We start from the raw sequence: 23,673 nt of genomic DNA, 5'->3' as shown, positions 1-23,673 counted from the left end.
TGGAAACTTCCCTCAGCCTCCGAGGGGACATCACGAAGCGATCACCAGGGTCTCTGGGCCTCACTCATCCGAGGCCTGATCAGGGCAGCGGCATCTCTGTCCGCATGGGACTGTCCTCGGAGCAGACCGAAGTCCTGCTCCTCAGCCGGCACACAGAGTGAAGGCCTATGCAGCCTCTCATCACGAACAGACACTGTCCACCAGGCTGCTAGGCCCTTCTCGGGCCCTTAAGGATGCAGGATGCCAGGTCAACCTCCGTTCTCTGTGACAAGAGTCAATCCATTTACTGACAATTTGTGGATTTTCTTTTTAATGTTCAATTCCACTTCATAAACTGTTCTCCAGGTATGTAAAAAAAAACCCTGCTAGTCACTCACAACGCACATTCCCAGGCCCTGCCCAGGCTACGTGGATCAAAACCTGTGGGAAGGCCCAGCAAGCAGCCACATCACACGTGCCCTGGGGCCCCTCGTGCACCCCACAGTGAGTGAAGCTCACAGACACGACAGACACGACAGTGAGGGGAGACAGGCCAGTCCAGGCTTACCCGCTGGAGGAAAACCAGGCTGGGGGGTAGGGAGGTGGGGGAGGCGGCCAAGAATTAGGGGCTGTTTTTCCAGGGGAGTCAGTGGAACTGCATCTCCCCGGAGAGCCTGGGGTCCTACCCCCAGCCCTTGCCCACACCATTGTCCCAGAAGCCTCTGCTGGACAAGAAGTTGCTAACTCTCCAATCCCCCCACCCCACCGTCTCCCGATTTCACGGAGAAGGCCTCCGAGGCTCCGAGAGGCTGGGCATACACTCTCCACGGGACTTGCTGCCTATGCCCAGGGCCAGGCCAAGTGCCCTCAGGACCCATAGCCAGTGGGCCAGTCTGTTGGGAGCCCCCTCGGCAGGCCTGGGCCCCAGAGCCTGTCCCTGCACTTCCTCGCTCCAGGGCTGAGCCTCCATTTTGCTTATGAGTCACAGGGTGATGAGAATCTGGGAGCCCACATGTGAAACTCTGAACACAGTGGCCCACATGCTGGTGGCCTGGTGTTTATTTCTTTCCTTTCCCTCAAAAAGAGATGCCCGCCTGCTTTGGAACAGTAAAACAAAACACAAGCAAAAACTGCAAACCAGCCAACAAACAGCAGACTTGAGGCAACAAGCGGAGAGGTGGGTGTCTGGATGTCCGTGATGTCACAGAGCAGGAGGCCTAAACCCAAGGAGGCCACCGCGAGCCATCTCTGACCGTCTGCTCACGCCAAAGTGGGCCTCCTCCATCCCCTGGCACAGAAGAGCTGCTGGTGACCCCAGCAGGACTCGTCTGGCACCTGGCACGCCCTGGGCAGCACCCAGCTGGAAGCCGGCCCCACTACCTCCCCAAAACTGCCCCGGCCTCTGGCAGACACGTGGACATGAGGGAGGTGAGCCCGTAAAGACAAGTATTTGTGGCAAAAGAACAAGCATCCCCCACCGCCCACACTCAGTGGCTCTGCTCACAGGGCCCAGCCCAGCTCCGCCCCCCGCCAGGCACTCACCGCCACGGCCTTCAGCGACTGCACGATGATCCAGTGGATCTCGTCGAACAGCTTGCCAGTCACCTCCTTGCCTCGGGTGCTCTCCAGGTAGAGCCGCAGGTTGCTCACGGTCCACTTGCCCCCGTGGATGTGGTTGTAGTCTTCCTGGTGTGGGAAAGGGCACAGGGCTCCAGGCAATGCACCCTGAGGAATCTAGCACCTGCTCTTTCCCGCTAGAATGTGTGCTGGGGCCCCCTATACGGGTATGTTTTAAAATACTCACCTCTAGTAGTAACATTCACACTTAGTAATTCACCGCCTGCAATGCATGCTGTGGAGTGCCACCCAGACCCCAGCTTCCAGCCCAGACATCTCTGGGAGCTGCCCTTGGCTAACAGGAGCAGCCCAGTCCAAAGTCACGCCCACCCTGGCAGCCTGCAGCCTGTTACAGGCTGATGCCAGGGTCCCTCGGTCCCTGATCCATCCTGGATGACTCTGCAGGACCACCCAGCTCCAGGCACCCTGTCGCTGTTGCGTCCCAGCTCGACCTTCCCTCTGCCCTGTCTGGACCTCTCCCCTGCCGTTGCCCCAGCAGACCCCCTGCACACTCATCTCTGCCTGTGAGTCTGCTCTCAGAGAAGCCACACGCGGTACTGGGCACCGTAGTCCAAGAGCACCACACACGCAAGTCCTCACAATGTCCCATCCGTGGGTAAGAGACTTGGGCTCAGAGGGGTTATGTGACCTGCCCGAGCTTCTACCCGGGCCACGAGGGAGCTGGCACCCGAGCCCGGCTTTCTCACCCTCATCCACGGCTCTTTCTAGTCCTCTGACCCTAAACATTGACTCTCTACCTAATGCTCTCTTTTGGAGGCAAAAGCTAGAAAATCCTGAAGTACATCAGGAGGTTATGAGACCAGGCTTCGTTTTCCTAAGTATAAAGATGAGAAGTAGGAACTAAGGGGCGCCTGGGTCACTGAGTCGGTTAAGTGTCTGCCTTTGGCTTGGGTCATGATCCCAGGGTCCTGGGATCGAGCCCCGCATCGGGCTCCCTCCTCCGCAGGAAGCCTGCTTCTCCCTTTCCCACTCCCCCTGCTTGTGTTCCCTCTCTCGCTGTGTATCTCTCTGTTAAATAAATGAATAAAATCTTTAAAAAAAAAAGAAAGAAAGAAACAATACACATGTGTAGATATAAACAGCAGGAAACGTCTCCTGCTTTTTGGACTGTTGGAACATTATTTTATCAGATTTATTTCAGAATACCTTATCAATCAATTTGCAAACACTGCGCACATCAGGATGCACCCCTGCTCTTTCCATCCCCTTCTCTGCCTGCTGGATCCATCTGCCTCCTAGTGGGCCTCTCCCACACACCTGAGCCCCTACCGCAGCCCCAAGGCCTCCCTCATCATCTGTCCTTTGCCATCTGCCTCCCCTGCTGGTCCCTGAGTTTCCTGAGGGTGGGGATGCCCCTTCGCAGTCTCTGACCCAGGCACCGGGCTGTGCCCTGCGCCCAGGGACACTGGGTAGATGTGCCCAACAGACGCTTTAACATTTCAGTGTCCAGTACAACATCTGTCCTTCACGCAAGCCTAATGAGAGCCATGCGAGGCTTCTACTCGGGACTGAAACTTAGGTTTCTCTGAGTAAGCACTTTCTCACGTTAACAAGCGAAGCATTCACAAATAGAACCCAAAGAAAGCACAGAGCCTTCTGGTGCATTGCAGAGATGCCAAGCTAAAAGGCCTGCCTTCTGCTCTCCCCTTCCACGGATTTAAAAAAAAAAAAAATGGTTTCTGTTTCTTATTGATGAAATAGTGACTCAGCTGACTGGTGTCCTGAGAAGGCCTACAGAATGGAGCCCTCCCAATTTCAGTGTGGCTCCCCAGCACCCTCCTCCCCGCCCCCTGGCGGCTTGGCAGGCCAACATGCTCAGGGACACCAAGCGGGCTCATGTCGGCACTGTCATCTCCCAGCCCGCACCCAGACCTCACTAACTGGGCTACTTGGCGACAAAGGGCCTGATGTCATTGCTCAGCTTTCTCCAAATGGCTGGTAAGTTTGGTGCTGCGTCCCGTGACAGCTCATTTTCCCAATTCTTATGAATAAGCTTCTGGCCAAGCCACCCTTGCTCCTCCCACCTTGAACGTGTAACAGTGGTGCTCGCCAGTCTGCTCTCAGGGGAACCTGCTGGGCAGTGAATCAGGGTCGGCCTCACACAGAAGACTGTCGAGGCCCTCAGTAAATGGTGACCAGCAAGGTAATTCCAGGGCTCCTGTTTGCAGACGAGGTGGTCCAGGGAGGCCGGGGTGACTTGCCCAAGTTACACGGAGGGTAAGGGATGGACAGGGGATGGAGCCCAGGCTGGTCTGACCAAACCCTTCAGTAGGTTGCTCAAAAAAAGCTTGTTTTCTATCAACACTTACGCTCTTTCCACTCAAATTACATTTAAAAAAGGACCAAGGTACTCAAGGCTTCCAATCAAGCAAGGTCCAAACAGAAGACCCTCTCATAAAGAAATGAGACCTTCCGAACATTTTTGTTAGGACCAGAGTAAAGCCCCAAAGCCCACACAGAACCTACGACGTCCTGCGTCTGGGCCCTCACTGGCCTCACCGGGTACCCGACTCCACCACCATCGCTCTGGGGGTTCCAGCCACCCCGGCCTGCTCACAGCCGCTGCAGTGCTCCTTCCTGCCATGGGGCCCCAGCATACGCTGTACCCTCCGCCCAAACACCCTTTTCTGGCCTGGGTAATCCCCGCTTACACCTCGGGTCTCTGCTCGAGCACCACTCCACTTCTGCACCGACGTCTTTTCCAGCCTTCCGGACGAGGGACCCCTTCATCCCACGCTCTTCTAGATGTGCACTCGCTAGCCTCAGAGCTCGCACCTCGGTTTGTGATGACACATTCCCCAACACCTATCTTTCCCCGACAGGCCTAGGCTCCCCGAGGCGGGACCCAGCTAGTTTCTGGCCATCGGTGTAGCCCCGGCACTCAGCAGGGCACCAACCCAGACAGGTGCTCAGCAAGTCATGCGTCCTCCCACCACTCCCACGAGGGAGTGACATTATCTCCTTTTACAAGCGAAAAACCCACGCTAGGCTCGCTAGGCTCGGAGAGTCAAATTAACTTGCCCCAGGTCACGGAGCCAGAAAGCAGGGCTTGACCCCGGGGCTTTCCTTCTCCCCAAGCCACCCCCCCCCCGAGGCCGGCCTCACTGATGTGCTGGGGCAGCCACGCCAGAGACTGAGGCCCCCGCTCCTGCTGAGTGCCAGGGCGTCTGGAATTCCACTCCTGTAGCCGCCTGCCCTCTCACACAAATAGAATGAAACCCACCAAAAGGGTCCATTTCCTTCAGCTCGACGGAAGGGACGCACTTACCCCATGTTTCTGAATGGCCACGTTGGTAAGGTGAACGAACATGTTGTCCAGCTCGCTGGTGCTCGGGGTGTACTTCACCGTGCAGAAGCGGCAAAACCCGAGCTTATACCTACGCGGGAAGTTAGATTACTTCAACGCTCGGAGGAGAAGCATAAAGAAAATACAACACTCAGGAGCCGCCTGGGTGGCTCAGTCGGTAAAGCGTCCACCTTCGGCCCAAGTTGTGATCCCGGGGTCCTGGGATCGAGCCCCACATCGGGCTCCCTGCTCAGCGGGGAGCCTGCTTCTCCCTCTGCCCCTGCTCGTGCTCTCGCTCTCAAATAAATAAAATAGAATATATATATATATAACACTTTGTTCTCTTAAAAGAGCCCCTTTTTTGGTTTTAAGCCTCTAAAAGAGCTGCTTTCTTATGTTTTTTTTTTTTTTGTAACAGTCGTACTAAGATATAACTCCTATGCCGGGGCGCCTGGGTGGCTCAGTTGTTAAGCGTCTGCCTTCAGCTCAGGTCATGATCTCAGGGTCGTGGGATCGAGCCCCACATCGGGCTCCTGGCCCAGCAAGGAGCCTGCTTCTCCCTCTCCCTCTGCCTCTCTCCCTGCTCATGCTCTCTCTCTCTCTCTCTCTCTCTATCTCTGTGTCTCAAATGAATAAATAACGTCTTAAAAAAAAAAAAAGATGTAACTCCTATGCCACAGTGTCCCCCTGCAGCGCACAGCTAACTGCTTCTTGGTACCCCCAGAGGTGCGCAGTGAGCACCACACTCGATTTCCTGTGTTCGTCGCCCCACAGAGAGAGCCTGTGACCATCAGCAGTCACTCCCCCCGCCAGGGCTGGGCCAACGCTCATCTACTTCCTGTCTCCGAAGAGCTGCCCGCTCTGGGCCTGCCAAAGCGCGAGACAGAACCCCAGGGGCTCTCACATGTAACAGCGCAGCGGGCGGTACGTGGACACCAGAACGTACAGGCGCAGGTCAAACTTCCTCCCGCCGATGAGCAGCGGGTTGTTAATGTAGAGAGAGATCACGTAGGCTTCCTTTGTAGACTGTGTCACAAACCTAAACACGTCAGAGAAGGTCAAAGGTAGATGGCAAAGACCAAAGGCTGGTAACAAGCCCTCTGCCTCTCATTAAGTGAGAGGCCGGTGTGTCGGGGAGAAAACGGGGGTCAGGTGGCTCCATGGAGGAGCCCCCGAGCTGTGCCCCTGCCCCGGAGGACAGTGCCAGCAGCCTCTGGGAACCCATCAGGGACGTGCTCCCTGGGCCTGACCCACGTGGGGGTCAGCAGTGTGCACTCAGACTTAAGTGCTCTGCACGAGGAGAAGGTGACCCTGTCGCTCCTAGGAACCCTGACAGTGAGCCACCAGCCCTCCAGGAGAGACGCACAATCCAGCATCTCCGAGCGGTTCAGGACCCTCCGAGGCAGGCTGAGCCCCAGACAAAACAAACCCCCTTGGCCTGGTATCCTCAGTTCCAAGGAGCCCTCAAACCCCGGGCAGAGAGCTGACCTGACACCGCACAGCGCCACCCCCTGCCACTGACCGCACATACTCCCATGTGCCTCGCACCGATTCACCTGTTCTATCCCCATCTTGCCCCCGTGAGGGTGGTGCTGTTGGCATCCCCCATTTACCCGGAGGAAGCATGTTAAAAGTCTACCCAAACAAAAGGTACTCAGGCAGTAAGTATAGACAGGGATTCAAACCTACATACCCTGGGCCCAGATCTTAAGCAGATGCTTCACTGCCTCAGAAATACCAGGACTGAGCAGGTCTCACAGAAACTTCCAGAACAAAGAGCAGCCCACAAGGGTCCCCGCTCCTGGGACCGTATGCTGGTTCACACACCATTTTTCTTTGCAACTTGCCTCAGGTGGGATCCTACAGTCAATCACATGACTGCAGCCACAGAACCCTGCCACGGCGCCACGTGGCAAATGCCACACACCTACAAAAGCAAGCGAGGGTCCCCAAGCCCCGGCCAAGACTGACAGGTGGCCTGGAACTCCTAACTCGGAAGCCCCTGGGATGGGCGGGCCCTGCACTCACGAGGAAGTTTTGCTGTCCCGGGACCACTTTTTGATCTGTGAGAGCTTGTTGATCAGAAAGATGCCCTTCCCCTGGGCTTTGCCACAAGGTTTCATGATCCAGGTGCTGGAGGGGCTCTTCCTGAACTCCTCCACGAACAGGTTGTAGTCAGCGGGCAGCATGTAGGTGACCGGAACAAAGTCTGAAAGGGGAAACAGAAGACACAGCAGTGGGTGAGCCAGGCCAACATGGTCACGGGCAGGAAAACATGGCCACTGCTTTTTCTGAGGCCGCTTCACGCCACCCCCCTCCCCAAGCCAGTATCGAAAGGACTAGCCCCTCTGCCATTCAATTCGTGTACGATAACTTTATCACCTGTGTGCTAAGCACTTCACAAACCTTTAATCCCCACAGCACCCTGTGGGCTAGGTCCTGTTATTATCCCCATGTATCAGATGAGGAAACTGAGGCCCCGAGAGATTGGTTATCTAATTTTCCCGGGTATGTAGAGGGATTCTGAAACTATCCGACAGTCCAGCTTCTACCACCAGACCGGATCAGGGACACACTTCTCCCTGGGAACCGCCAGATGCAGTGATGAGCCTGCATTACAAAATGCAGCTTGCAGTTCGGGACGAGCACTGAGCTCTGAGTACTGAGGACGCGCTCTTCCTCACGTGCACCATGTTCCCAAGGCGCTCCTAGAAACTCAGATCCAAACGTGAGCCCCCACCCTGCCATTCTGGAGACACGTGGAATGGAAGAGGTGCCCAGCCCAGCCACCACAAGCATGTCACCATCTGGGTACCTGGTGTCACTAGTGAACTCAGGGCTGTGTTTGAAACATGGGGCCAGTGAGAAAGACACAAACCCAGATAGAGGTATTTCCCATTTTCGTCTTTCTCTGCTAGAGGACTCCCTTCCTTCTCCAGCTCCTTCCTGTATCTTTTAATATTCTTCACCATCAGGTCCTTCCGGGTCAGTTCGTAGTGGTTCGGAAAATGGTTGACTATTTGATCGTCTGAGAGCCGATAGCCAGTCTCGACACTAAAAACGTTTCGGATGGTTTGCACACTCATCCTAAAAGGGAAGCACAGAAGGGGCATGCAGAGCAAAAGCTCAGAGCAGGTCCACGTGGTGGCAGTTCTCTCAAAAGCTGGTGACCAGAGGGGCTTACCCGTTTCCCCCAACCCCTGGAACTGGGCCAGGAGATGCCTGGCCCAGGGCAGCACAGGGCGGTGTCCAGTGACCAGCTGGGTTCTGGTCTCTGGACAGTTCTGAGTCTCTACAGTGGATGGTTTCACTACCCAACACAGAATATATGCTCCATAAATGCTTATCGATTAAGGGTACCATTGATTGTGGATAACAAGCCAATGAAAGAGCCTCCTCCAGACTCTGAAATCAGGAAAATCATTTACACAACATCTTCACCCAAAGTCAAGGACAGGGACCGCTTTAAGTCAAAATCACAGGGTGATTTGAGGGCCCTGGGTCAGTACTTCATATTCTTGCAGATGGGCTAGCACTCAAGTGAAATGAGGAGGGGTGAAAGGGTAAGGGATTCCTTCTAATCCTCTAAGAAAGCCAGTCTCCCTGCCACCCCCAGGCCCTGCCCTCCTAGCCCCACAGAGAAGCAGGGAGGGAGCAGGAAGGACAGGACTGGCCCTCACTAGGGAGCCACGGCCACAGGAGAGGCGGGCTGTCTATGGCTTCTCGCTCCTGGCCCCAATCCACCCCACCCACCCCGGAGGGCCTCAAGCGCCCAAAGGGTTTCTTTTGATTCTACAGTCATTAGAATAATGGGAGTTTTAAAATGTTTACGAAAGAGCTCGACCACCCGCAAAAGCAGAGAGAAAAGCGCACCAGCACCAGCTTATTTGGGAGCGATTTCCAGATACAACGTCCAACCCAAAACATTCCTATCAGAATCTCTAATCGCTAAGGACTCTTTTTTATATTATATGATATCCTACTTTATACTGTTATCACAACTAAAAAAAAACTAGTCATTTCTGAGTATCATCAAATATTAATCCATGCTCACATTTCCCAAGTTGTCTGACAAATTTCTTTTTTTTTTAAGATTTTATTTATTTGACAAAGAAAGACACAGAGAGAGAGGGAACACAAGCAGGGGGAGTGGGAGAGGGAGAAGCAGGCTCTCTACTGAGCGGAGAGCCCAACGCGGGGCTCGATCCCAAGACCCCGAGATCATGACCTGAGCCAAAGGCAGATGCTTAACGCCTGAGCCACCCAGGCGCCCCTGATAAATATTTTTTACAGCTTGTGCAAATAAAGGCCAGACCTTCTGATGCGCTGTTCTCTCTCCCATGGCTCTTTCAATCTGTATTTTCCCTCCTTTTTTTTTCTATGTTATTTATTTGTTGAAGACCCTGGGTCACCCATCCTCCAGGTCCTCCAGGGGTCCTCACATGTTCCTTACTTAGCAAGGCTACGCTGGCGCCCCCTCCCTACCCACCCCCCCACATGCTGCCAGTAAATCAGGAGTCAGACCACAAGGCCTAAGAGCTGCAGGTCGATTTGGGGGCACATCTACATTTGGACCAGCCACATTTAAGTGCTCATCAGCCCTGTGGTCAGTGGCTCTCGTACTGGGCAGGCCTAAACTCCTAGGTCATTAATGGAGGCAAAATGGGTATATTTCTACGTTTTCATTTCTCCTTCGTGTATTAGCAGGAATATGTCTACAAGGAGAAGTTTCCCTTCATCAACAATTTGGATACCCAAAACAGTTCATACAGGAAAGACTAATGAAATGCTTAATTCTTTCCCTTTATTTATCGGTTTTTAAAATAATGAGCTGGTTTCCTGCCATCTTCAGGTCATGTGATGAGACATATTCTGGGTATCTAGTACTGCAAAGCAAATTGCCCCGTGTTAGCAACTTCAGACAACAACCACTGAATCACATCTCATGGTTTTGTGGATCAAGACTGGGACCGGGGCTCAGGGGAGCATGCTTCTGCTCCATGTGACACTGACTGAGGCCACTTGGGAGTATTCAGTGTATGATCCAATCTGGAGGGTCCAAGAAGGCTTCGTTCGTTATGTCTGGCACCTTGGTGGGCATGGCTGGAAGGCCAGGCCTAGCTGCAGCTGCCACACAAAACCCCTATACACGGCTCCTCCAGCAAGACAGTCCCAGCAGTCAGGCTTCTCACATGGCGGCTTGGGGCTCCCACAGAGGGTTCCCATAAAAGAAGGGGAAGCTGGTAGTTTCTTAAGGTCTGGGCCCAGACACGTCTCATTTTGGCTTCGCTTTGGCCAAAAATGTGGCAGAAGCGATGGTGTGCCGCTTGGAGACTAACCCTGAAAGGCCTGCAGAGCTTCTGCCCTCCCTCCTGGACCCTCGCCACCGCAGGAGGGCGAGCCCAAGCTCGCTGGCTAGAGGGATGGGAAAGCTTTGTGGAGAGAAGCGGCTGTGGTCCTAGCCAAGGGCACCCAGGAGCAGACGAGCCCCCGCTGACCCCCCTAGGTGACAGCAGATGCACGAGTGAGCCCAGGCAGGATCAGCTAAGTCCTGCTGATCTAAAAGTACCACCGAGCCAAACCTAAAAACGCATGTGCTATAAAAATGGTTGTTTCGAGGGGCGCCTGGGTGGCTCAGTTGGTTAAGTGTCCGCCTTTGGTTCAGGTCATTATCCCGAGGTCCTGGGATCGAGCCCCACATCGGGGAGCCTGCTTCTCCATCTCCCTCTGCCCCTCCCCTGGCTCATGCTCTCTCTCTCTCAAATAAATAAATCTTAAAAAAAAAAAAAAAAGAAAGAAAAAGAAAATGGTTGCTTCGAGCCCAGGGTTTTGTGGTGTCTATTACATGCCAGCAGTTTGGCCATCAGATAGCTAATACACCCACACTAGGATAGCCATGGCTTTTGTGTTTCACGTTGCTCCTACTTCCTGCCCGTACGCAAGCTGAGAGCAGAACACAAATACAGTTTCATAATATGTTTTTCTTTATATTTATTCTTTTTTTTTTAAAGATTTTATTTATTTATTTGAGAGAGAGAGAGAGAGCACAAGAGGGGGGAGCGGGAGAGGGAGAAGCAGACTCCCTGCTGAGCAGGGAGCCCGATGCGGGACTCGATCCTGGGACTCAAGGATCATGACCTGAGCCGAAGGCAGTCACTTAACAAACTGAGCCACCCAGGTGCCCCTCTTTATATTTATTCTTATACAATTTTCCAGATTGCTTTAGAACTGTCACAGTTGTTTTAATGGCTATACCATAATCCACCCGGTTCACATGGGTACCTTTCCCTATAACCATTTAATATTTAGTTGTTGCCAGTATTTTTACCCTAACCAATTGTTAAGACTTGATGTGACGCTTAGTGCTTAAAACAGGAGCTCTGAAGAGATCAAATATCTAAAGTTATACATTTCCACTCTTTTCTCTCTCTCTCTCTCTCATTAAGACTAGCTCCAAAATGCTTCTTATGTGGCATGAAGAGGGAGGCGCTCTGCACCCTCCCAAGCATTGATTAATCAGAGAAGCCAAAAGGACTGAGGGCTGGCTAAGTCCATGGCACAGAGCCGTGGGACACAAAGCTGTAAGTACAAAACACTTTTTTTTTAAAATGACATTTCAAGATTTTATTTATTTGAGAGAGAGAGAGCACGCCCGAGCGAGCACAAGACGGGGGTAAGGGCAGAGGGACAAGCAGACTCCCCACTGAGCAGGGAGCCCAACCCCGGGCTCGATCCCAGAACCCCAAGATCATGACCTGAGCCGAAGGCAGACGCTTCACCGACTGAGCCACCCAGGCGCCCTGACAAAACACTCTTATTCAGCCTTTCTTTCGGAGCTCCCATGGAAGCAGAACTCTGGCTGTGTTATTTCATTCTACTGTAGAGAAGAATATAAATGTGATGCCAAACCACACACGGATGCTGCGTTTCTCCATAAATGCTTTCTGCTGCCATTCCATGCTCCTCAAGGGAAATGAGGTTTTGGTTTAAAGCATGGGTACCTTAAACTGCTACAGGAGCAAAGAAGGGGTCATCCCTCCAATCACTACTGGAGATGGAAGCTGGATGCCAGTCTGCTCTGCACCCGGGCCAGCACCAGGCTCTGGGATGCTGGGGTAAGCCAGACAAGGTCCCCACTGTCATGAGGCTCGCAGTCACACGTAATGAGGGCACAGGCGGGGAAATCACAAATCATGGCACGCAGCATTCGCTGCGTGACAGCTGAGAAAGCAGGCTGGGCGTCTGGAGAGACACAGGCGGCTTCCGGGCGGGGCAGGCAGCTCGTGCGCTGGGGCCTGAAGGACAGGGCCAGCACATGCTTACGGAGCACCCATCACATGCCACGCTCTGTGCTTTACTGACTCATTCAAACTTCAAACAACCGTATTTGCAGAGAAAGGTCAAGTCCTTTGCTAATGGCCACACAGGCAGCAGTGGGAGAGCCAGGCTGGGAAGCCAGGCATGACCTGGCTCTGGGGTCTGCACATTCAACCACCAGATACACTGCACCTCTCAAGCCTGGGCTGAGGGGGCAGAAAGCACAGCCTTCACAAAGCTGCAGATCAAGAATGTCTTAGAAGGTCAACAGGGGAAAAAGTGCCAACCGCCGCATGGGCGTGAGAGAGAAGGAAGTGGCTGGAAAGAGGCCCAGTAACATCTCTCAGGGCAGCAGTGGGGAGCGGGTCTCAGGGAGCGCGGATGCATAGGGTAAAAAAGCCTCCAGGGGCGCCTGGGTGGCTCAGTCGTTAAGCGTCTGCCTTCAGCTCAGGTCATGATCTCGGGGTCCTGGGATCGAGTTCCACACTGGGCTCCTTGCTCAGCGGGAAGCCTGCTTCTCCCTCTGCCTGCCACTCCCCCTGCTTGTGCTCTCTCTCTGACAAATAAATAAAATCTTTTTTTATTTTTAAAGATTTTATTTATTTATTCATGAGAGACAGAGAGAGAGAGAGAGAGAGAGGCAGAGGGAGAAGCAGGCTCCCAAGGAGCAGGGAGCCCGATGCGGGACTCGATCCCAGGACCCCGGGATCATGACCTGAGCCGAAGGCAGACGCCCAACCATCTGAGCCACCCAGGCGCCCAATAAAATCTTAAAAGAAAAAAAAAAAAGCCTCCAGAGACCCACCAGCTCCCCCTCCCTCAAAGATTCACCCAGTGCTCTGGGCACAGGAACTGAAGAGGGCTGGGCATGGCAGAGGCAACCATGGGAGGCTGTGTTTTGGCGTATAACACTGCCAGAGGGTGGAGGCTGCCCCGAGGCTGGGCACAGCCCAGGCCTGGACAAGGGAGGACACAGGACCTCACTCCATGAAGAGGGGGGAGGCAGGGCGGGGGCAGCAGTCTAGGACAAGCCCCCGTGTTTCCAACTGGGTGGAGCACCACCAGGGACTCAGTGCCGAGCCCTGCCTCCCTGTTCCTCGTGTCACTCGCTTTTCAGCTGTTGTTAACCAGTCCCACCGGCACCCAAGGAAGCGAAGGGAGGCACAGATCCCGCTCCATAGCCCCCTTCCCCGGCGCTGGGCAAAGGCACTGACTGAGAACGCCAACCGGAGGGGGCTCTGGCTTCTCACCCAAACCCTGGCTGTCTTAGCCAGGCCGGCTTGTGCGGAAACGTCCCGGGACTTCTGATGCCAGGCAGATAAACGGGAGTGTGGGAACACTCCACAACGTGGACAAGCAAAGGGCTTTCTCATCGTGTGCTCCTGAGGAGCCTTGGGGTGGAAGATGTGCAATGGGAGGCGCCCCTCTCGAACACAGCCTGCACCTGGCTGCCAGCATTCACAAGACTGACAAGCAGGCTTCGGGAAAAACAAGCAAATGCTGCTTTCTCTACTTACCAGTAAAAGTTCCAATCTTCATTTTCCGTCACTTGGATCCATCCTCTCTTTTCAAAGTTATTTATCAGCACTGACTTCTCGATATCAGTGACCCATTTCACCTTTCCTGCCATAATCCTGGAACAGGTCAACTTGTTAGAGCTTAGAAATGTCAACAGCAAAACACTTCCCCTCGCATATCCCAAGCTCCACCTGCTCGGGCCGTGGTTCTCAGCCATCTGGTGAGACATCTGGCCATGTCATCTGTTGTCACAGCTGGGATGCCTCCAGCATCTAGTGAGTAGAGGCCACGATGCTGCCCAGCACCCTACAGCGTACGGGACGCCACTCCCCCCCCCAGCAAGTCACCCAGGCCAAAATGTCAACCGTGCCAAGACTAAGAAATCCTGGCCTACTGGGGGGGAGGCAGCAATCAGACAGTGACCACCGATGTGCATCAACATTGTGACAGGAGCCACGAGGCAGAGGTGCAGCACCTGGGCTGTGAGAGCCGAGGGCGGGGGTGGCCCACGCAGGTTGCTGCGGAAGACCGCCCTCAGCAGGGGGCCCTGGAGCTGGCTCCTGAAGGGTGGGTGGGAGCCTATCCCGACGTGAGCACCCCCATTCCCGGCCAGTGCCGCTACCTCCCTGCTTCCTCCCTGCCCTGCTCCAAGTCACTCTCTGTAAGTGCAGGTGACCTTTAAGTGTTTATCTGACCACATCACTCCCGTTTACTAGCCTCCGTGGCTCCCCAGTGCACTTAAGACACACAGACCCCTGGCCCTCACCTGCTTCTCCTTCACCTGCTGTGTTCTCGCCACACTGGACTCGTCTGCCCACACTCCGCCTCAGGGCCTTGGCACATGCTGGGTGGGTGTCTGTGCCCGTGGCACTCCCCCTCCCTCAAGGCCTGGCAAAGCTGCTGCCCACTCATCTGCCAGCATAAGGGACTGTTACTTCCTGCACAAAGCCTCCCTGACTCCAGACCCGGTACACAGCCGTTCGGTACTCCTGCACCCCTGCCCCTGCCAGAGGCAGGGAGCTGGCTTTTTCTTCGCTGCTCTGGGCCCAGGGCCTAGCACTGCAACCGGCATGTGGTAGATGCTCCATTCAGACTGACTGACTATGGCCCCAGGCCTGTCAGCACCACTGTGTGACTTAGAGAAAGTTAAAAGATGGGGACCCCGGTTTGCCTTGCCTCGGGAGAGGGAGAGAGAAGGCACTCCCATGGAGCTTTCACACAAAATCAGCCCACTGCCTCCTCGCCCTGCCCAGCAAAGGCAGTGTCGTAGAGGTGGGACTTGAGTTCGAGGCCCAGTTCCACAACTCACGAGCTGTGTGACTCTGGGCAAGTTACCTAACCTCTCAGAACCTCTGTTTCCTTATTTGTAACAACGGGAGCTACCCATCTCACTGGGTTACAATGAGGATTAAATGAGTGAACAGTGAGAACAGTGTCTGGCACGTAGAAAGCACTTAAGAAATAGTTGGTATTACTGTTGCAATCACCCCCTTTTATGGATTTGGAAGCTGAGGCTCAAAGGTTAAGAGCCCCTATAAGAATCAGACTGGGGGCACCTGGGTGGCTCAGTCATTAAGCATCTGCCTTCCACTCAGGTCATGATCCCAGGGTCCTGGGATCGAGCCCCACATCGGGCTCCCTGCTCAGGTCAGCAGGAAGCCTGCTTCTCCCTCCCCCACTCCCCCTGCTTGTATTCCTTCTCTCTCTGTCTCTCTGTCAAATAAATAAATAAAATCTTAAAAAAAAAAAAAAAGGAATCAGACTGAAGGGAGTCATGGAGCCCTGATTTGAGCCAGGGTGACCCTACTCTGAAGTGCCACCTCTTTTCACACAGTCCACTGCCTCCCTCTGAACCTGGCCTTCATCAAGATGATGCCCATGCCCACGGGGTCGATCAAGGTAAGGAATATACAGAATCGCTCTCTGCAAAACGAGAAGTTGCCCTGTAACAATACGAGGCTGTTAACGCGGAAAGTCAGCAGCTGCCTCACAGAAATGCTGATAGAAGCATCACAGGAGCGGAATTCCCACACACTGTCACCCCACACCCCTCACCGAGCTAACCCCAGCCAGTGTCCAAACCCACCGCGGAGCCACAGCGAGTTCACTGTTTCTCTACCTGACTTCAGCGCCCACAGCCCGGCAGCCCTGCCCAATCCTGCTCCAACTCTGCCCCCTAGAGTCCAACTGCAGACTCGGGGATTTCGGGGGAGAACCACCCCCCAGGCAGGCAATGTCCACACCACCACCATCATCCCCCACACCCCCTCCGCGTCTGAAATCCCACATCTCAGTGCACAGCCACCTGGAATAGACGCTGAGCCACCCGGCGTGACCCAGCAGGGGCACTAAAGGGGCCGTGCTTTAACAGTCAGAAAATGTTTCCCGGCTATGATCCCTGAACCCAATAAGGCAGAGAGGGCAGATACTCTCATCCTCACTTTATGGAGCACGACAGGGAGCCTCCGAGGTGAGGTTTTCTTGCTGCCCCCCCCCCCGCCCCCACTTCCGCCATCTGGGACCATGGGCGCTAAGAAAACCAACCTCTCAGGCTGGACCCACCATAGGTACTTCTGGAGCCAACAGGCACAGCCAATTTCGCTTCAGCTTCAGGGACTCCTGCTTGGGGTTCGTACCTAAAACAAAATTAACACACAGGCAAAATGTACAAAGCACAGGACCGAGAGACAGTTTGGGAACACAGCAAAACCGCGTCTTCTGCCGAACAAGAGTGTGCCACAAGATGCCTTGAGGTTCTTTTCCATTGTGATAATTACTGAATTCTATTACTTTTTGACTCCCGCTGGACTTCTGGGGCCTCCCTGTCACTCCTTCACTTCACACGCCCCCTGCTTCAGCCGAACTCCCCACCTCCTCGCTGTTCTGCACGCACGCACAACCGCGGTGCTCTCCCCGCTGCTTCTCATCCAGCTCCGCCAATCACAAAGGTGCAGTTCAAAGGCCACCTCCCCCAGGAAGCCATTCTCACCACCCTTTCCCTCCACTGAACCTTCTGAATACCTCTCCTGCCATCTTTGCTGGCACACAGAACTTCCCACCTGGCATATTCGTTCTTTGCCTACTTTCCGTCTGTAAGTGTGCAAGGTGAGGACGCTCTTAATCACTGCTTCCTTCTCATCCCACCGACTCTTTCTAGATCTAGGTGTGAGCATTTGCAACAACGCTCACAGTCCATTTGGCCGGCCCCATTATCTCCAGTACTGAGCCCACTGGACACGGGAGGCAAACGATGCCTACTCCTTGCAGAAGTGAAGGAACACACACGGCCCCAAGGGTCAGTCCTTTGAATCTGACTCTGCTTTCAAGAGTCACTTCCCTGGGGCGCCTGGGTGGCTCAGTTGGTTAAGCGACTGCCTTTGGCTCAGGTCATGATCCTGGAGACCCTGGATCGAGTCCCGCATCGGGCTCCCTGCTCGGCAGGGAGTCTGCTTCTCCCTCTGACCCTCCCCCCTCTCATGTGCTCTCTGTCTCTCTCATTCTCTCTCTCTCAAATAAATAAATAAAATCTTTAAAAAAAAAAAAAAGTCACTTCCCTGTAAATGTTATGGGTTGAACTGTACCCCCAAAAAAGATATGTTGAGGGGCACCTGGCTGGCTCAGTTGGTACAGCATGTGACTCCTGATCTCAGGGTCATGAGTTCAAGTCCTACACTGGGCATACAGATTACTTAAAAAAAAAAAAGAAGAAGAAGGAAATCTAGACGCAGGGACACATAGACACACAGGGAAGGTGGTCACGTGAACACGAAGGCAGAGATGAGAGCTATGCAGCCACAAGCCAAGAAAAGTCTGGGTCCACCACAAGCTAGAAGAGACAAGGACTCCTCCCTAGATTCTTCAGAGAGAGCATGGCTCCGCCAACACCTTGACTTCAGACTTCTGGCCTCACTGAGCCACCCACTTCATGGCACTTTTTATAGTACAGCTCCAGGAAACTAATACAAGATATAACCATCCTAGGCACGAGAAAAGAAGAAATTTACACCCATAAAGAGTTTTAAATATATATGTGGGAGACAGCACAGTAAAGTGATGAGCAAAAGGACAGAACAGCTATTTATGATTTTTTTTTTAAGATTTTATTTATTTATTTGACAGAGAGAGACACAGCGAGAGAGGGAACACAAGGAGGGGGAGTGGGAGAGGGAGAAGCAGGCTTCCCGCCGAGCAGGGAGCCCGATGCGGGGCTCGATCCCAGGACCCTGGGACCATGACCTGAGCTGAAGGCAGACGCTCAACGACTGAGACACCCAGGCACCCCGACAGCTATTTATGATTAAAAAAAAGAAGAAAAAGAAATGAACTAAGGCCACCTCTCCTTTAAAGAGACAAAGGACCTCTTTCCAGAAAAGCACCAAACCAGCATGATAACCAGCACTGAGAACCAATGACAAGGCAGCCTAAGCAGAGCCAAAGGAGGGACAGCAGTTACTCCGCACCTGAAGCTTGGAGACTCGTTCATTTCCCCTGCTCACACGTCCGTGGGAACTCGAGAGTTTTCTTGGGGCCTCCGTTTCCCGCATGGAAAAAAATGGGAATGAGAGCCACAGGGCCTCCACAGTAGGGCTGAGATTACTGCAAGGTCAGGCAGGTGTGGTCGTGGTGCACCACAGTGGACTTGAAACAAGCACATCAGCTTTCCCCAAAGTGCCCTGAAGCTCTCCCCGATTCAGCCCCGCACATTCCTCCACTTCAGCCCCTACTTACAGTGGGCCTGCCCGGCTCCTGGCCCCGTGCTGTAGTCCAGCCCCGCCCTCGAGGAGGAAGTAATTCCATATTTCTACTACCACCCCAATCAACAGCTACCACTTATATGAAGCACTAGGATCTGTCAGGCACAGGGCGGGGCAGTCTGTGCATATTCTTCTCTGCTACATACATCCCTTCGGCTCACATGCTGCCGGTAGGCAGGTATTCTCCTCATTTACACATGGAGAAAGTGGGGCTCAAAGAGTAACAGGCAGAGCACAGACTGCAGCCTGTGGGCACCCACGCTGCCTCCCTTCCACACTCTGTCAACTGTCCGTTTACCCCGCAGGGCAGGCGGTGGGCTGATCGGCCTCTGTCCCCCAGCACCCAGCCAGAGCCAGGCACAGCGAGGGGGTTCAGAAATGGTCTGCAGAACAGACAAAGGAACCAGCTAGCCCATCCCCACAGAGAAGCCAGGGCTGACTCCTTCCCAACCCTAAGAAATACTAAGCCCTTTCCCTTAGAAAAATCAATAAAGAAATACCTGATGTCAGCTTATTCTCCTGTTATTTCCTCCTAAAACAGGGCGGGGGGGGGAAAGTGAGGTTAGCAGCAGTACCAAGTAATGAACTTGGTAGGTTACCGCTCTAATGGGGTTCACGTGAACTGAATGTTAAGCCATTTGGTCACCTACTTTCTTTTCCTTTTTTTTAAGATTTTATTTATTAATTTGAGGGGGGCATAGAGGGAGAGGGAGAAGCAGACTCCCCCGCTGAGCAGGGGGCCCCATGAGGGGGCTCCATCCCAGGATCCTGAGATCATGAACTGAGCCATAGGCAGATGCTTAACCGACTGAGCCACCCAGCTGTCCTCAGTCAACTACTTTCAAAACTCAGCATTATATGAAGGAATAAAGAAGATGTGGGATATGGGGCGCCTGGGTGGCTCAGTCGGTTAAGCGTCTGCTTTCAGCTCAGATCAAGATCCAGGGTCCTGTCCTGGGATCAAGCCCCATGTCAGGCTCTCTGCTCAGCGGAGAGCCTGCTTCTCCCTCTGCCTGCCTCTCCCTCTGCCTGCCCCTCCCCTGCTTGTACTCTCTCTCTCTCTCTCTGCCAAATAATGAAAGCTTGCCACTTGCAACAATGTGGATGGAACTGGAGGGTCTTATGCTAAGCAAAATAAGTCAGTCAGAGAAGGACAAATACTATATGATTTCACTCATATGTGGAATTTAAGAAACAAAACAAGTGAACAACAACAACAAACCAGGTGAATATACAGGAAGGGGGAGAAAAGAGAGAGGGAAACAAACCATAAGAGCTCCTAACAATGGAGACACACTGAGGGTTGCTGGAGGGAGGTAGGGGACAGGCTAGATGGGTGATGGGGATGAAGGAGGGCACTTGTGATGAACACTGGGTGTTGTATGTAACTGATGAGCCACTGAATTCTACTCCTGCACCCAATATTACACTGTATGTTAACAAACTAGAATAAATAAAAATTTGAAAAAAAAGTTAAAAAACCAAAACTGAGCATCACAAAACCTAACCTAGAGAAACAGAGTTAGTTGTGTGCTGTCATGCTGACTGCGCTCGAATCCCAGTGGGCTGTCACCACCTGAGGTCCGTCAGCCGGGGAAAGGCATTCTCAAAGCAGGCAGCTGGCTATGTTCAGAACGTGATGTGGGTCCCCCTCCTGGGGCTGGTGGGCGGGACCTTCATAAGCTTGAGGACAGGTTTCCACGGGGATGGCCCTCGGTGTTTGTGCTTCGACAGTCTAGCTTCTCACCCACCCACTTGGCGACAAGAGACGTGAGGCCAGCTGGGACGAGGTGCTCGTGGACAGTCTTGATCCAGGGGGACAAGACAGTCATTTAACAAGCTGGAAGCCCCAGCAGCAAGGTGCCTTAACAATCCAACAAAGCTCAACTGTGGTCCTGAGGGAGAAGTGACTATTAATTCATCTAGCAGCAGATTGTGCCAGGTCTACTCCAGAAGATTCCAGATCTATCTGTGTCTCTCCCCAGCGTCCCCATAATCCTGGACGACCACAGCAGACTCCGCTGGTTTCCTTAGCACCATCCTCACCCCACGGCACCCATTCTTTGCCTAGCAGCAGACTGACCCTCTCACACGCACAAAGCAAATCATGTCACCCTGCTCATAAGCCTCCAGGAGTTTCCATTGCCCCCAGAATAAAACCATCAGTCTGCCCATTACCTACAAGGTGGACCCCACATGATCAGGGCTCCCCATCACCTCTAGGGCTTCGTCTCCTGCACCCTCCCCACCCAGCAGCCCTCTTCAGCTCCGGGCCGCCTTTCAGCTCCTCACACCCACCAAGCCTCATCCTGTCTTAAAGATTTTATTTATTTATTTGAGAGAGAGAGAGCACGAGAGGGAGGAGGGTCAGAGGGAGAAGCAGACTCCCTGCTGAGCAGGGAGAAGCAGACTCCCTGCTGAGCAGGGAGCCCAATGCGGGACTCGATCCTGGGACTCCAGGATCATGACCTGAGCTGAAGGCAGTCGCTTAACCAACTGAGCCACCCAGGCGCCCACCTCATCCTGTCTTAAGGCTTTGCTCTCCCCCACATCTGGCCCCTTCTCAAAGGTCAGCTCTTCAGAGAGGCTTTCCCAATGCCAAGCTCACTGCTCCCCACTCATCACACTTTACTTCTCCAGGGCACTCAGGCTGCGCACGACTGTTTAGTCCAGCGCCAACTCAAAGCATGGCCCATCAACCCACGGCACCAGCATCACCTGGAGCTCGTTAGAAATACAAATTCTTGGGTGCCTGGGTGGCTCAGTCTGTTAAGCGCCTGCCTTTGGCTCAGGTCATGATCCCAGGGCCCTGGGATCAAGTCCCACACTGGGCTCCCAGCTCGGTGAGGAGCCTGCTTCTCCCTCTCCTCCCTGCTCCTGTTCTCTCTCCCTGTCTCTGTCTCTCTCAACTAAATAAATAAAATCTTAAACAAACAAACAAACAAACAAACTCTTGCGCTTCCCCCAACCCCTACACAGATGCACACTCTCAGACTCTTTGGGAGCGGGGCCCAGGAATCTCTATCTTAACAAGCTCTCGGGTGAGATTCTTACCCTTGCTCAAGTCTGAGAAGAACTGATCTAGTTCACGTATTTGGTTCCCTGGTGATTACCTGTCTTTGACATACATATCTCACGTCAGGAGAGCAAAAATGTTGTTCTGCATTATTGCCTACTGAACCCCCAGCATCCAGAATAGCATCTAATAATGGCAGGTGCTCATCAATATTTGATGAATTAACAAAAATAAAGAGGTGGATTCCCTCCACATACAATCAAACAAGGGTTGTTTGTGCCAAGCAGTGAATCAGGCATGGCCCAGCCCTACAGAGGCTGTCAGAGCTGCAGGCGAGAGAAAGCGGTACACAAACACCCCCAGACTTCCACAGTTTTTCCAGGGGCCTGAATTAGGAGATCTGGAGTTTAGCGGATCTCCACTGAGTGAGGGAGCATCTCCGGAATATCCCTACCCACAACCTCAGGAGGACAGAACTTTGCCAAAAGGCCTTTCACTTCCCGGAGTTATGCCTACTCCCTGACGAAAGCCAGGACAACCTTTCAGGAGAAACAGCAAGCAGAGGGAAGAAGTTACATTTCATAGAGTGAATGCACTTTTCTGGGTCCAGTCCCAGAAAATGAGAGCCCTCTCTGTCCCCATCCCCACTACCCCCAAACACTTTGGTCACCATCACTTTCAACCAAGTCCCAGCTAGGTCAGGACTCTAGGGCATTTCGGTTCCTTTCCAGCTAGTCTTCCTTGCAATGGGAACAGTACCATCTTTAAAGAAAAAATAATAATAATAGTGTCAACGAGGACTTCCGCACAGCGGGATCGCCACCATCTATCTCCGCACCCCACTGGGAGACAGTGCCGTGCTCTACGGCAACTATTTAGCCGTGCTTGTAATTCCATGGGCGCAGAGCAAGACCAATCTCTTTGTAACTGCCACAACCCAGCACTGAAATGTGCTCATTACATGTTTTTGTGAACAAAGAACCTCTCTGCAAACCCTAACCTGCTTACAACAATAAGATACTCCTACTTTTAGAACGAGTCCCCTGTAACGCCCCGGCTACTCTATGGGGTGCTCGGCTACCTCCGCCTCCCGCCCCCTTTGACTGACAAATAGGGAGGAGAGATGCCCAGGTCCAGTGCCGCAGAGAAGGGCAAGCACGGCGGGGGACACGAATCTGTCTCCTAAGCCGAGCTGTCGCCACAGGCACACCGCACCCTGCAAAAGATGCCATTAGAAACCATACAGACTGCAAATGAATGGGAAGAGCCTAGGAACGATGAAATTCTGGGGTAACCAGTATCCGTCAGAAATGCAATTACAACGAGCGGGCAGCACAGGGAAAGTCACAGGAACTCGAAGGAAAAGCAGGGGCACAGTGGTCAGCGCAGGCTTCCTGGAGGGCGCGGGTCCCGCAAGCCGCACCTGGACCACACGGTCGCGGCCGCGCACCCTCGCTCGCGCATGCGCACTCGCCCACCCAGGACCGCCCACACCCTCGTCGGGGGAGGCGGCCTCGGCGGCGGGGCCTCACCTGTGGGCGCAGAGCGCCGAGCAGCGCCGAGCAGCGCGGAGCAGGGCGGCCCCGCGCAGCGCCCCGGCCCCGCCTCCAGCCTCACTCGGGCGCCGGCAGGGGGACGCCACCCGCAGCCCCGCGGACCGGCTCGCCGCGCGCCGAGCTGTACTTCCGGGGCGGCGCTCTGGCAACCGAAGACGCGGCCGCTGGCGCGCGACTGCTTCCGGGGTCACATTTTCCCGGTTTGACTCTGAGTCTCCAGCTCCTCGAGCAGCGCGCGGAGCTCCTAGGGAGAGCCGACCGCTCATCCCCGGGAGGCTCGCAGCCTTCGGGGCCCAGAAATGAGGTCGAGAAAGGTCGAGGCGCGAGGTTGAGCCTGACAGTGGGAGGCAGAGCCCTGTGGTGAACCGGGCCCGCGCCTGGACCGCCCCTGGTCCCCTCTGCTGCTCAGCTTCCGTGTCTGTAAGGTTGGGACCGCCGGTAGCGCCGACCTCGCAGGGTTTGATGTCCTTAGGTGATATCTTGTGCCCAACTGGTAATAACCAGTAAATGTAAAATCAGTACTCAAAGGTCACCTCATCTGTGAAGTGTCCCCTGAGCATGGAGCAGATCCAGTTTCTCAAACTATATTTTGTAAATTCTGTTAGGAAG

General features: G+C 53.8%; 1 protein-coding gene across 5 annotated transcripts in view; it reads right to left on the bottom strand.

Moving 5' to 3' along the window:
• Positions 1-23,190, bottom strand: part of TTLL1 (TTL family tubulin polyglutamylase complex subunit L1) — a 31,180-nt gene extending 7,990 nt beyond the window's left edge. The window contains exons 1-8 of one of the 5 annotated variants that reach the window (XM_054506758.2): positions 23,041-23,190; positions 16,283-16,374; positions 13,738-13,854; positions 7,782-7,990; positions 6,932-7,112; positions 5,850-5,942; positions 4,886-4,994; positions 1,522-1,665 (exon numbers count right to left, since the gene is read on the bottom strand). In XM_054506758.2, the coding sequence (XP_054362733.1) occupies positions 1,522-1,665; positions 4,886-4,994; positions 5,850-5,942; positions 6,932-7,112; positions 7,782-7,990; positions 13,738-13,850 (849 nt within the window). In that variant the 5' untranslated portion in view covers positions 13,851-13,854; positions 16,283-16,374; positions 23,041-23,190. Of the gene's footprint in view, positions 1-1,521; positions 1,666-4,885; positions 4,995-5,807; positions 5,943-6,931; positions 7,113-7,781; positions 7,991-13,737; positions 13,855-14,504; positions 14,526-16,282; positions 16,375-23,040 lie in introns of those variants that run through there. The other 4 variants (XM_045872380.3, XM_045872379.3, XM_064590513.1 and 1 more) reach the window with 4 other exon arrangements.
• Positions 23,191-23,673: the final 483 nt, after the last annotated feature.

This window comes from Mirounga angustirostris, unplaced genomic scaffold, assembly GCF_029215605.1.
Source record: "Mirounga angustirostris isolate CCGP_5_RB_7025 unplaced genomic scaffold, mMirAng1.0.hap1 SCAF_5, whole genome shotgun sequence".
Lineage (NCBI taxonomy): Eukaryota > Metazoa > Chordata > Mammalia > Carnivora > Phocidae > Mirounga > Mirounga angustirostris.
This window is presented reverse-complemented; position numbering and strand designations above follow the sequence as displayed.